We start from the raw sequence: 14,980 nt of genomic DNA, 5'->3' as shown, positions 1-14,980 counted from the left end.
CCTCACAGAGTCCCCCTCCCCACCCTGGGAGAAGGAGGGGGGAAGAGTCCCCCCAGCACGGAACAGAGCCCCCCTCCCCACCCTGCGGGACAACGAACCCAGCATGGCCCTGTTAAGATGAAAGGGGCAGGGAGAATTCCTCCCTCTGTCCCTTCCCTGCAGCTGGGGTCTGTCAGCTCCAGCGGTCACTGCTGCAGCCCCCTCCCCTCTGTGTTCCAGCAGACAAGCAGACCCCAGCTGCTCTGGGGAAAGAGAAGGAGGGAAAAATTAATCCCCCCCCTGCCCACTTTGCCTTAATGGGGACATGCCCACTGGTGTCTCCGCTAGGGCCGGTCCCTGCTCTGGTCCCTAGAGAGCAGACGGGCGGGATCAGCCCTGCAACTGGAGCAGAGAACCCCGCCCAGCCCAGAGAGCATGCCAGGATGCTGGGGCAGCCTGGTTTATCTTAAACCAGCAAGGGGTCTAGGACAGACATAGCATAAACCGGTTTCATAGATTTCATAGACATTAGGGCTGGAAGGGACCTTGGAAGATCATCGTGTCCAGCCCCCTGCCCCAGGGGCAGGAAGTCAGCTGGGGTTATAGGATCGCAGCAAGAAAAACATCCAGGTCTCTCTTGAAGGCGTTCAAAGTAGGTGCTTGAACCACCTCTGGCAGCAGAACATTCCAGACCTTGGGGGCTCAGACAGTAAAGAAGTTCTTCCTTATGTCTAGCCTGAAACGGTCTTGCAGCAGTTTATAACCGTGTAGCAAAACCCCCCGTTTTTCTTTTTTAATATATATATATTATGTATGTATGTATGATAGATATGCATTCCCTTCCCTTCCCCAATTATTTCTGGCTTTTCTTTCTCTCCCTCTCTGTTCCCTATACACAAGCATAAGCGAACTCAGACTTAGGATAAGCTTTAACATTTTTATTTTGGTAACAAGTTTGTGGTTTTGGATATCCACTGTTTTATATTGTATTATTATTAGGTTTGTATTAATTCTTACTGTTGTATATTGTATTATTATCATTTTCGTAGTGATTTTTATTGTTTCATATGGATATTGTATGGTTTAGGCCTGTGTTTTTAAGTGAACCAAAGTCATGTCAAGTTTCCATTTTGTATGTCAAGTCTCCATCTTGTGTTCTCTGCCTGGGCATCCTGTGTTGCAACTGTATAAGTCATGTACCCCTCCCATGTAATTTGGTTTCCGGGTGAATGAGAGTGATTGGGAAGGACTGAAATACAATGGTAGCAGGCCTCTACTTAATGTCCTGTCATGACTGGGCCATCACCTCGCATTGATTCATCTAGGAACCACAGACCTCACCCAGGAACAGAGACAAGAACCCAGCATTTGAAAGACAAAAGACCCTACAGAACCACTACAGACACCCGAAACTGCACATCCCTGCATGGAGCACACATGCTCAGTACACCAGAGGCTGACCCTTGCTTGGGCATACCTCCTGTCACTAGGCTCACACAAGGTCTGCCCCTATAAAAAGGGGCAGTGAAGACAGACCCAGTGCGACGCCCTCTCCATCTGGACCAGCACCATGCCACACCAACTATCCACCCAGAGGCCCTGCCGGTGACCCTCCTCTGGACAACACCTACTGGACAAGGACCCCCTTCCAGCCTGGATAGGTAGCTATCATCCCCCAACCCCTCTTCAACCAAGGACTTGGACTCTCTTCCCTACCTGGACTCCAACTCCAACCATTCCACTGAGTTTCGTTCGCGCGCGCGTGCGCGTGCGTGTGAGAGAGAGAGAGAGAGAGAGATGAAACCCCCTCTCCTTCTGGCTCACCGCCACCTCCAACACCTGTCCTCAGCTCCTCTCTGCCTCCAAACCCCGTTTCTTTGCCACTGTCTTAACTCCACTGCCTTTTCCCCTGAGCAACCAGGTTTCTGCCTCAGTTTCTTTCCTAACTGTCTCCTCCTTGCCACCACTTATCTGCCCCTCCCCCCTGCCCAATATCTCAGCTGTCTGCCTCAGTTTCCAGCCCCAAGCTCCCAGTTTTCTGTCTCTCTCTCTTTCCTGGCTGTCTCCTCCTTGCCACCAGGCTTCTTCTTTTTTTTCTTTTTTTTTCCCTCCCATGCACCAGTGACCTTGGGTAACCGTGGGGCCACTTGATCTTAAGTAAACCCAAGCCTCAGTTCCACAGTCAACTTCTCTCTAGTCCACTGGTTCTAATCCTGGTTCTGGCAACTTTCATGCCCTACACTTTAACTCTCTCTCTCTCACCTGAACCTTCCCCCAAGTATCCCAGGTACCCCAAGCACACACATACACACTGTACCATCCAAGTTAGGAACTTATTTGTGTGTGTGTGTGTGTGTAAAAATGGCATTGTGTGCATGATATATGAATTAGTGATCTGTGTCTAAACTTTTGGGGTGCATAGTGTATGTGATTGAATTGGTGATAGGCTGTGCCTAGGCTGGTTTGGATGCGTATGTGCCTGAGCTGGTAGTGTGCGTGTGTACGCACCCAATTGATCTGTGTGTTTGTATATGTGCAATTGTGTCACACCCTCCTGTCTAACAGCGCAATATCGAGATCCTGAGAGTTGGCCTGACCCCAAAGGGCAACAACCGTTTGACCCTATAATCCTTTGGGGTGCTCTGGTGAACAAACATTCCCCCAGGTCCTGGTGAACACCCCTTATAAACTTATAGGTGGCCACCAGGTCCCCTCTGAGCCTGCACTTTTCCAGGCTGAGAAGTCCCATGGCTCTCAGCCTCTCGTCATAAGGTCTGTTTCCCTGACCTCTGATCATGCGTGTGGTTCTCCTCCGGACTCTCTCAAGCTTCTCCACATCCAGCCCAAAACTGGACGCAGTACTCCAGCTGCGGCCTCACCAAGGCCAAGTACAACGGGAGAATGATGTCCCGGGATTTGCTTGAGAAGCATCTATGGATGCAAGCCAGCGTTTTGCTCGCTTTACTGGATGCAGCATCACATTGAAGGCTCATGTTCATCTTGTGGTCAATCCTGACCCCCAAGTCGCTCTCGTCCATAATGCCAGTCAGAGTAGCACTGCCAAGCCTATAGAAATGCTGTAGGTTTTTCCTCCCAAGGTGGAGAACCTTGCATTTTTCGGTGTTAAACACCATCAGGGTCTCATCTGCCCATTTACTGAGCCTGCCAAGGTCAGCCTGGATTACCCCCCTGTCCTCAGGTGTGGATGCTTTATCCCAAAGTTTGGTATCATCAGCAAACTTGGCCAGTCCGCTTCTGAGTCCAATGTCCACCTCATTAATAAAGAGGTTGAACAAAATAGGTCCAAGGACAGAGCCCTGAGGGACCCCACTGGTCACAGGGCACCATGACGATTGACTTCCATCAACCACCACCCTCTGGGTCTGACCACGGAGACAATTCCCCAGCCAGCGGATCATGGTGGACCTGAGGCCACAGTTGGCCAGTTTTGCCAAAAGGTGATCATGGGATACCAGATCGAAGGCTTTTTTAAAGTTGAGATATGTGACATCAATCTCTTCCACCTTGTCCAGGTGATAGGTCACCTGGTAGTAAAAGGTAATGAGCTTGGTCAAGCATGACCTACCCGCAACAAACCCGTGCTGGGTGTCCCTCAGGGTGTTGCCATCAGCCAGTCTGTTAAGAATGGCCTCCTTGATGATTTTTTCTAAAACCTTCCCCAGGATAAAGGTCAGGCTGATGTTTGCTGGATCCACTTTCCTCCCTTTCTTGAAGATAGGCACCACATTGGCCTTCTTCCAATCATCGGGCACTTCACCAGAGCGCCAGGAGCTCTTGCAGATCTGTGCCAGGGGCTGAGCTATGATGCTAGTCAGCTCCTTGAGTACTCTGGCGTGTAAATTGTCAGGGTCGGCTGACTTGAAGGTGTCCAGCCTCTCAAACTGTTCCTTCACAAGGTCAGCATTGATGGAGGGCAAGGAACCACCCTCGCTTAGGCGTCCCTGTCCCATAATGGGCAGGGGCGTCCCATGGGATTTGTGAAAGACTGACGCAAAGTACCCATTTAGCAAGTTGCCTTTTTCCTGGGTGTTGGTTGTCAGTTCTCCCTGTTGGTTTAGCAGAGGTCCAATGTTGCCCTTGCTTTTCCTCCAGCTCCCCACATTTCTACAAAAGGACTTTTTATTGTCCTTGATACTTGTGGTCAATTGGAGTTCCATGGCAGCCATGGTTTTCCTGGTTTGCTCCCTGCAGGTCCAGACAAGTGCAGAGTATTCTTCCTTGGAGGTGGATCCCATCCTCCATCCTTTGTAGGTCTGTCTTCTTAGACGCAGGAGAACCGCCAGTTCCCTGGAGATCCAAGGGGGCTGCTGTGCCCTCTTGCTGCCTTTCCTCTGAGACGGAATAGCTTTAGCTTGTGCATCTAGGATCGCTCCTTTTGACTCAATCAGTTAAGTCTGATACTACATTCAACCAGGTTTATCTCAAACTGGTTTCAGCCATTTTGAAACTGGTTTATGTGCACTGAATGTCTGTTCTGTTACAGGTTTAAACCAGTTTCTGATCACTTAAACTGGTTTATGTGTAATATCTGTCCCTAGCCGTGGTGTCCAACATGTATGCTTCCTTTCCCCAGAGCTCTAGCCTTACAAGCACTCTGTTTTATAGTTCCTCTTTCGGGACACAATAGCAGATGGTAGAGAGATATGTAGACTTTTTTTAAGGGTACAAAACTCACTGTTTTTTCCTTTAGTGAACACAAGAAAAATCCAGATGCAGACAAAATAATATAGTATTACATTTATTTCCCTGTCTCAGTTAGTCATCAGGTGATCAAATCCCCTGGCAAATCAAATCCTCCTCTGTTGCTTTATTACCAGCTAACCTAGAAAAAACTGACTCATTTGCAGAACAGACAACTGAATCTGAACAACTTCCACGTTAATAGTTGGCAGCCAAGGTTTAATGATCCTCCACTGTAGGGGGTTTATAGTCCAGGGAGGCCCATGGGCTGCATGTGACTGCCTTTCCTACTGTTGTGTGATGGGGAAAGGCCCATCTGAGTGCCAACTGTGCAGCCTGCATCACCAGAGAGTTTCTGGAGGGGCCGCCTCCACCATGTGCAACCTGCACAATGTGTGACCTGGGGACATCACACAAGTAGCACACATAGCTTCTTGTCAGTTTTTGCTGCTGCTATGCCGAACCCTACAGGCATAGTAAAGTTAAGCTTCCTCTGTATCCATTTGGAAAAGCTGAACCAAGAATACAGTCTTAGTAGACCCATTCACAAATGAGGGAAGGCATAAAACAGAGGCAACGGAAGGAAAAAGTTCCCACCATGCACTGCAATCTGAAGTAATAGGACACTCGGACAGTTTGTGAAATCAGTGAAAACAATTTTTATTAGATCTACCAGATTGAGATCGACAAAAAAAACACAAAACCGTCTCCTAGTACAAAACAGCCCTGAAATAGAAATCCCAGTCATTCTCACCCCATCTGTAGCTGGAAGGGATATATTTTATTACCTGGTCACTGCCCTTGAGCACAGTCCTGTCCCTCAAATCCTTTGCATGTCCTATATCTAAGCTCCTGTAATATGCTACTGAAACTTATTGACAGAACAGGAAAAGTCTTGTGAATGCTTTGTTCCCCATTCTAGTAACTGCTCTAGCAATTTACTGTTATACATACAACAGCAACAGTTGCAGAAAATTTTAGAATTCTGGATTTAGGTCTTTTCATGTCAGTAGTCATGGTTTGGGGAAACAGCATCATTCTTTATAATACATGATAAATTATCTGAACTGGACTGAAATAAACCACAGTAGTATTTACAAGTTAACTTAATAGGCTGCTAAATCGCAACAAAATGGTCTTATAAATGATCTTCAAAATGGTCTTATAAATATTATCTTTTTCTACTTTCAATTTTTTTTTAAGTGCTCCACATTTCTGTTAACCAATTTCAGAACAAATGGTAATACATGCCCCATTTTTTTGCCATTACTTCATGTAGCATGTTTTGGGTTTTTTCACCTTCTTTTAGTGGGTTTTTTTAAATAGAAGTCTACTGGCTTTCATTTCTGGTAAAACTTAATTTTATGAGATCACTTCAACTTCATTTTGGAGGACAGAGGAAGGTATTTTCTGAAATCTTTAAGGAAGCAATTTTTCTGGAGAGAGATTACTCAAAAAAGTTAAAAAGATTAAATCATCAGGCTTTTGCTTCATAAAAGCAGTTGATCTAGATGGAACTTGAGTTATAACTAATTGGTCCATAAAGCCATTACAAACAGAGTACATCTTTACAGAAGTAACGTGATTAAGTTAAATACAAACAAAATATCTACAGATATAACTATCAGGTGTTAGCTGCTGAAAAAGGCTAAGATAAGGTTTCCTAAATAAAATATAGATTCAAGTGACCTAGTAACAAAAAGAATGTGGCTGCTTACACAATGCATCATTACTGTAATTATTGTAATAGTTAAAAACCTGTGGTTTTTTTTTTTCAAAGCCATTAAACCAAAGTGCAATTAAATATCCATTAGTAGCACTGGAAAATATAAGTGTGCATATTCCATTTATTCACATGGGGCCCAATTCTGCAAAACGTACTCCATGACTGATCTCTCTGGGTCCAGTAGGGGTACTTTAAACAGATATATTTTTGCTCCTTTCCTTCCCCCGCCCAGAAAATCATCCATGCAGTTTTAAAGTAGCTTTCTATCTTTCTAATACATCATAGCCAGAGAGAAACAACTGTTGTGCAACAAGCCATGGTGGTATTCTAATTATGAATGGTGTTTCCAAAAGATTCTATCCTAATTTTTCCTTCTTTGTTCCCTCAGACAGATGAGGAAACAGCAACAAAGGAAGGAATGGAGAGGGCTTCTGAATGGATCTAGCCTCTCCCTCAGAAAGTAGGCACTGCTACATAAGAGTCCCTGCTATAGGCATTTCCATCCAAAATCCACTATTTGGGCAACAGAAATTGCAGCTAGACTGCTTCCATCTTATCTTTTCTTAAATAGAAGAGACTACTGAAAACTCAGCAACAGCAAAGAAGAGATGTAGAAAGAGAAGGGAAAAAAGAAGGAAGTGGCTTAACACTGTTCAAAAGCTGTTCTCTTACCCTTTTGTCTTGGGCCCCCGCAAAAAATAAGTATGGTTTTCCCTTCTCTTGCTGTAGTGCTTACAAATGCATTCAATTCAACAAACAGAAGGAAAATAGTTTGTTTCTGGATCTAATGCAAAACTTCAAAGGCCACGTCCATTGCATGGACCATTGTCTTTATAAAACCGCTCTCGAAAACAAGAACAAAAGGCCAAAAATGGGGCGAGGGAAGGAGTACTTCTTAAAGATGTTTAAAAAAAAAAATGGTGTTCCATATCCAGCACGCCCACAAAGATTTTCTTCCAAGAGGTCAAATGAGTCAATTTAGTTCCAAGCAAGCAGCCAGCACACAAACAAGAAGCATGCCCCATATACAGAAGCTGATGCCAGGGAATGGATTCTGAGCCAAGATACATGAGGGCTAAATTCGAACAGCAGGTACACATCTTATAATGATGCACCATAGAAAAATTAGCAGATTGACTGATCGAGGACATATTGTCAAGTACATGGATAAAAACCTAAAAAACAGAACAAAACTAGAGCTAAAAAGACCTGAAATATCCCAAAGAGCAGAAATTTAAGCTAAGGGTTGCCTGTACAAGAGATGGAAAAAAGGGACCCTGTAATACTTGTGGAGGCTCTATTTAAAAGGGATTTTAGCCAAAGCAGGAAACCTCTTCATCCATGCCTATTACACTTCTCCCCCTGTACCACAAAAACCTCAGCCATCTGTCACCATTACTACACCAACTAGGATCAAATAAGAAGAAGAAAGCTAAAAAATAGAGGATTCTTTGTAGTTCAAGGTTACAGAGCTGCAATATATCAGTCTGTCACATGCAACCTTCAGGGAAAGAAAGGCAAGATTTCTGCTGCCTCTGTCAAGGTAACATGTTACAGCAAGGATTTCCTTGAAATTGTGCTTCTTACATAAACCACACCTACCTACTTAAACAAAAATATCACTTCTATTCTCTGCCTTCCCCCTCCCACTACCCCACCAAAGAAAATATCACCTTCTTCATTATATCTCTGTTATCGTGAAATAAAGGTCAACATGTTCCAAGCTTGCACTGTGTTTTCATTTAGTTTATTTATAGCCATTTCTGTGTGCCTCACAATATTTACATTCACCTTGACTTCCAGGCAGCTTTAATATGGCTAATGACTCCCTCCACTCCTGACTCCAAATCAGATAATTTCCAAAGCCTTCTTTCTTTTCCTTCTCAAAATTCAAGCTGTTTTCTATGGTGGATTGATTTAAAATCTAGGTAATCTAAATTAGTTCTTTACATCACCAGGTGGAAAGTCCCAAGCTTAAATAACTGAAAATCAAACTTTTCTACCTGTATTGCACTTTTCGTTAGAAAATCATTGAATTCGCACTGGCTACTGTAACAATTACAACATGCAGATTTACAATTTAAACTAGCTTTGTTCCACCCTTTGCAACTCATCTCCCTTAAATTTTGGTTACTGTTTTAAGAATTTCTTTGTAGAACCGCTGAACGTTTTGGGAAACAATATTCACTAACATTTTATTTTCAGTTAGCTCTTGTATTTAGAAAACAGACATAGTGCAAAGAATGAATTCCTTTTAGAAACATAAGACAAACTAGTCTTAAAATGTTTTTTTTTTACAATATTTCCAAATTGAGCTAGTGACAGATACCTCAGTACAAATAACTGTCAGCAATCTTTAAAAATTGTCAGTGTTGTTTTAAAATTGTCAAATGACAGGCTGCAGTGTGTTTATAACATATGAGCAGGCTTGTTAGATAACAAATGAACCAAGGTAAAATTTTCTCAATGTTTTTCTTAAATTCTCCTACATACACACACAAGCACAACAATATTAGTTAACTGTTAATGCTAGTTAATGCTTTATTTACATAAGAGTTAAAAAACCCTGGAGTTAACAGTGCAGTCAGTTATGAAGTTTAGATTTGGCACTTGAACTCTATCCATGTCTGCTTTTTGTTAGATATCCCAGGCTGTTAATTTTTTTGAATAAATACCTGGATTCAAACAGCATTCACTTAGATTGAAAATGTTATTTACTGTATTTATACTGAATCTAAGATTACTTTGAATTTAAAATGACCCCCAATAATTAGATGTTATACATGGAAAAATTAATAAATGTGTTATAATCTTCCACATATATTGGAGGGTTGTCTTAAAATTCATCCCCTCCACCACTGGGAAAGCAGTGGCAGGGAGGCAAACAGATGTGAGGGGCAGGTGGGGGGAGAAGCAAGCAGCCCGACCTCTGCCCAACCACACTCCTGGTCCCCTACCACCTGTCTCCCCTGGTGCCTGCCCCCAACCCAAGGCGAAAGCCAGTGCCAATATGTCCTCTGTGCCCCAGGCTGGAGCCAGAACTGCAACTGAGGGTAAATGACAGTAGGGTGGGAGTGGGTAGTAGCAGCTACAGCCCTGCTGCCTCCCCACCTTTTACCTGAATTCCAGACAAGGGGTGCCCCCCACACACAGTTGAATTGGGGGGTGGGTGGGGAGGGAGAAATAAACCTCATCTTGGATTTGAGTAAATACAGTATTTACTGACATATTCACAAAAGATTGCAATAAATTAGACATGCTATTGATTTTCACAGCATTTCAGTGACCTCAAATGGAGTTATTTTTTTACTAAGAAAGATCAAAAAAAGTTATTTTGCATGCATAAATTATTTTCACACAGATTTTTTATACTAAAATTCAGGACAGACAAACATCCTGCCATTACAAATCATCAAAAAACTTCCTCTGCTTAGTTAAATCGTTCAAACTCAGGAGAACTAAGAATTGTTTTCTAGTTCCCACAAACTCTGTTCTATGAATTGTTCTGGTTGGAAGTTTAAAGAAAAGATACTGGGCTACTTCATGCATCCTTCAAAACTAGGATTCTTTTAATTCACAACCAGTTTTACGGAAGACCACAAAATATTAGCTAAAATTGGTTAAAAAACACATTAGGCATTTTTACATATGCTCCCAGAGTGGGGGGAAAGGGAAGGGGCAAGGTACTTTTTTTTAAGAGAGGCTCCAAGAGTCACTCTAATAAAAGTGCCCAGAGTGTCTTGTGTATCAGCATCCCTGCACTTCAAAATAGTGCCAGGGGCACTTTATCTAAAACTCGTTGAATAAGCTTTAGTTAAAGTGACACCACCATCACCCTGAAGTGCAGGGACACTGATACATGAGACACAGAGGCTGGATGGAGTGAGTGCGATAATTACCAAGCTCCAGCAGCTGCTCCGCTGTGCTGTAATTACAGCACATAGGAACAGCCTCCTGGCTCACGTGTAGGCACCTATTAAAATGTTCAGGTAGGAAATCTCAGAAACCTTCATAGAATACTTCCATGGTACTCTATAAACATTAGCACGCTGTACAATAAAAGTTATTTGCACACGAATCTGAAAATGAAAAATCAGATAATTTTTTTGTGTAATAACTATGTAACATTCTTTTTTTACTCCCTTTTGAGAAGTGTATATTAAAAAACAAATCATCCTGACAGCATTATTTCTAGCTCAGCAAATCCCTCACTACATCTTCAATACCTTTAGGAGTGGCAATCCCAACTCAGGTTATGATTTTGGACATCAGAGTAAACAGCAAAATACCTTAATCTTACAGAGAAGACATGCTTTGAGCTAACAATATTGTGTTGAGGTTCTCAGATTTGTAACCAATCTTAAAATTCAGGACAGATTCACATGATATAAACTACACCATTCTGCACTGATACATTTTAGTGTGTGGAACACGACTGGGACAGGAAGAAAGCCTAAAATGGTTGAAATACAGATCGGTTCCTTCATGTTTATCGTACACAGTTCTGTTGTTTTTTTCTGTTTAAACAATAGTTCAACTCCCAGTCATCTGCAATGATTTGCCAATGCGTCATTTATACAAGCATTTGTCAGTTCTGAATTTGGCCCATGGAGATAGTATTCTAATAGAAATTCAAGAAGAAAAGATAGGGAGAACAAAAAGATGGATGCACCAACTAAAGTAATTCATCAACAGCTATTGCCAACAACCTTAAAAGAAATCATACAGCCTAATGTCCTGTCTGTCTGAGAAGAACAAACCTTCAAAAGCACAATACAGGTGTGGAAGGAAAAATTAGATGGAGGTTGGACAAGAACAAAGTGAGTCCAAACAGGCTAATTTTCAGGTGTCTTCAGGTGAGTTACAGTTCTCAGACCTTTACCCAATGTATGGATAGAACATTAAGGAACATTTTCACAGGATGCTTCCATAGCATAACTTTTTTGATGCTTTGTCATAGTGTCATAATTTTGTGCTTGAAACTAAATGGAACACTATTTTTATTTCCTTACATTTGAGAACACTTGGCAGAAAAAAGCAAACCATTGTACACATTTCTACCATTCACTACATTAAGGGCTGTCAATAGGATGCAATTCAAAAAAAGTCAAAGTCATACAGTAAGTTTCGATTTTTTTTTCTCGCATTTAAACCACAACTGAATAAACTGCTTTTCACTTAGTACATCTATATTTCACAAAGAATTTGGAAGCTTTAATTTTCACCTGCATGCTCACTCTGGATGATGAGAATTTCCCTGAGGTATGTGTTGATCAAACAATTGATACTGTGAATTTGTTGTGTGCGCTTCAGGAAAAAGTAGCAGTTAAAGAAATTGCTCACTATTACAGGCAGCCAGAAGCAGCTCTTACAATGGCAGGAGACAGTCTCTAAATCCGTTAGCTGCTGAAAACAGGGGAATTACACTTTTAAATGCTCAACAAATGGACACCAAGATTTTCTGAATTTGGCTAAGTAGCAGCATAGAGTAAAATAGCTATTTAGTTAATACAATATTGCCTAATACTTAAGACTACAAGAAAACTATCCTCTTATATTTCTTAAATTCTGCAACTAGAAGTTGAAACAGAAAAAAAATAATGTCACTATAGACATCCAGAGACAGCAGCTACGTCAACAACAAAAATGTCACAAGTCATTTAAAACATCTTTCTTACAAAGAAAATGTAGTCAGCATTCTTATAAAAATGAAGGAATTTACCCTAAAAACAAAATTTACTTGATCAATTATAATAAAAATTAAATTTTCCAACTCAACTCCAGTCAGACTCAGGATTTTTACTTCTTGATAAGATGTAAAGACATCTCTTCTTTCTTACTCTTCTGAAGGAGAGACTGGGCAAGGAAAGGATGGGGAAAAAAGGAAGGGAAAAAAACTTTCTGAAGCCTCACATTTCAGAATCAATTACTTACATGCCAGTTAAAAGGTTATTCTTTCACTCTTGATAAATTACCACATTTTATTACACAAGGAGTGAAATATTATGATTCCAACTACACATAGGTCATTTTAATCAAGTTACAGGCCAGAATAAAAACAGGCCTGCCAAGAACCAATGGTGACAGCCTGCATATGAACTTAGTTTTGCTACCAAATGAAAAGATATTTTACTGTTGCTTTTAAACTAAGTTTTAATGTAAAACTGCAAGACAGCAAAAACTACTCAAGTCCTAGCTAGGCTGTACAAAGAGAAACTAATTGTATAAGAAGAAGAAAAAGGCAAAAAATATCACAGAACAGTACCTGAAAGGAAGGCTAATTTTTTCTTCAGGATGGGCAATATTACTGAAGCTTCCATTCTACTTCAGTTAATTTTCACAGATCTGGAACAAAAGAAGTTGAAATGTCAATTGTATGGAACCAAATACCAAGCTCCATTAGAGTAAGGTTTGGTTTGAGCCAAAACAGTTTTGCACGCACTTACTAGAGACTAGCAGAGATCACCAGATAACCCAACCTGTGACTAAAACACCAGATGTATGGATAGATTGGAAAAAAATACAACTTAGTCGCAAGCAATTTTTCTTTAATCACCAATTTATTTTCTTAAATCATTAAAAAGCTGAAAGTTACCTAGTTTAATTTAGCCTTAAGTTCCATGGCTCCCACAGAGCTCAATTTGTATTATTTCAACATATGAAACAAAACACAACCCCCCAAACATATGCAAAATACACAGGTTAAATGCTCTTATTCAGCTGCCAACAAAATAGAAACATATCTTGATCAGTCACGTGTAACATGAAAAAGGTGAATAAACCTAGTGTGCCAGTCCACATTTTACAGGATCTCAAATTCACATTACCAGGACTAAGAAGACAATTACTTCTATATTGTACTTGAAATAATATGTTACCACATTATTATCTCCATGCATTTAATACAGTCAGACTGAAGACACATAAAATGTAAAGGATCTAATGAAAAATGGATGAAGCAACAGTCAAGATTAAACTACTATCTAACACACAAGTTAGGACATTTCTGCTTTACTCCCTCACATCCCGTTTCCAATGGCATTCAAAGAGAAACAATGCACTGACAGTGGTTGCTTTACACCAGTGGTACTCAACCTTTTTTCCCAGTGGTCCAGTGGTCTGACCATAGGCCGAATGGTGGTTCTGATCTAGTAGCCAGAACCAGTGCAGACAGCAACTGGCCATGCAGAAAGGGAGCAGAGGGTAGCCTGGCCCCACACAACGGGGGAGCAGGGGGAGGACAAGCAGAGGGGGAGGAACTTGCCTGACTGGGGGGTGTGGCCTGGCCCAAAGGGGGGAAAGCGGTGTGGCCTAGCCCCAACCCAGCCCTGCAGGGGGCACACCCTGGCTCCGACCAGGAAGCCAGGGCAGCCATATTTATGGCTGGCATAAAAAAGGGAAAATTTGCCAACCCATGGGAAGCCCTACAGGCCAGATGCCATAGCTTTGCAGGCCACATCTGGCCTGCGGGCCAAAGGTTGAGAACTAATCTAGACTAGCAGTTTTCAACGTTTTTGGACTTGAGGCACCCCTTCACAGCTTCTGTGAACTAAGTGGCACTCAATTTCAAAAACTAATTTATAGATTACAATTTTTATCTCCCTGCAGAGGCCTGGCAGTGGGGATGGCAGATCATCCCAGGTAGGGACAAGCCTGAGCCCATGCTTATCTGCTTATTTATCTGCTTATCTTCCAACACCTCACGGAGCAGCCTTTAAAAGATCTGTCAGTACAGCAGGGTGGCCCATCACCCTGGTTGAGAATCACTGCTTTAGACACTAATTGGCTACTTGAGCCAGGGATCCTTCTAATTACCATCTCCTGCCCTACTGAATCATTCCTTTCTCTTTACAGATGTTCCTGCCCTGCTATTGGTTTCTCTCTCCTTCTGTACCATTGCACGTAAAACACCAACATTGCATACACTTTCCCTGATAACAATAAGGCAAAGTTCCCCAAATCCTCTCTTATACTCTGTAGCTGCTTGGCCACAAGAGACATGCTGTGTGCCTTTTTGATTCTCGTTATCATTTTAGGCAGAAATGTGATTTTTTTTTTTTTAAATAAAAAACTGATGCAAGGAAAGCTATAATGCTGACAAAGCAAACTGATGCAACCCAAAAGTTAACAGGATGCTAATGGATTATATGTATTAGTAGCTAAAGAAAGTCTTCCAAAAGATCCATTTACTGGTATTCCTCATAAGGAAAGCATCCATCACTGGAATAGACTGCAGATACATTAAGTCAAGTTTACTTTTCCTCAAGTAAAACAAAAAAAATAAAGAATAAAGAAACTGAAATAAACTATCACTGCTCCTGTATAATACATAATGGCACTGCATTAAAACTGACTACTATCTCCAACTGTTTCCTATTGATACGACAAATTGTCTAAAATTTCTGAACAAAAACCAAAGAAGAAAAAACTGATACATCCTGGGAACAAGAGCTCAGAATAAAATTACAAACCAAACCAGGTAAAACATTACAAACTCCTCAATGGAAGACAACTGACACAAATAAGCCTAAACGTTTAAAAGAAAACACAATAATTTATTCAGTAATAATGTTG

General features: G+C 41.6%; 1 protein-coding gene across 5 annotated transcripts in view; it reads right to left on the bottom strand.

The window, feature by feature from the left end:
* Window positions 1-14,980, bottom strand: part of SESTD1 (SEC14 and spectrin domain containing 1) — a 123,601-nt gene that overhangs the window by 79,395 nt on the left and 29,226 nt on the right. For all 5 annotated transcript variants that reach the window (XM_025216539.1, XM_006034530.3, XM_014525106.2 and 2 more), the window contains one exon: window positions 12,672-12,751. In XM_025216539.1, coding sequence (XP_025072324.1) covers window positions 12,672-12,726 — 55 coding nt within the window. In that variant the 5' untranslated portion in view covers window positions 12,727-12,751. The remainder of the gene's footprint in view (window positions 1-12,671; window positions 12,752-14,980) is intronic.

The sequence above is a fragment of the Alligator sinensis genome, unplaced genomic scaffold (assembly GCF_000455745.1).
Source record: "Alligator sinensis unplaced genomic scaffold, ASM45574v1 scaffold871_1, whole genome shotgun sequence".
NCBI classification, from domain to species: domain Eukaryota; kingdom Metazoa; phylum Chordata; order Crocodylia; family Alligatoridae; genus Alligator; species Alligator sinensis.
Note: the sequence above shows the minus strand (reverse complement) of the source record. Positions and strands in the feature narration are given on the sequence as shown.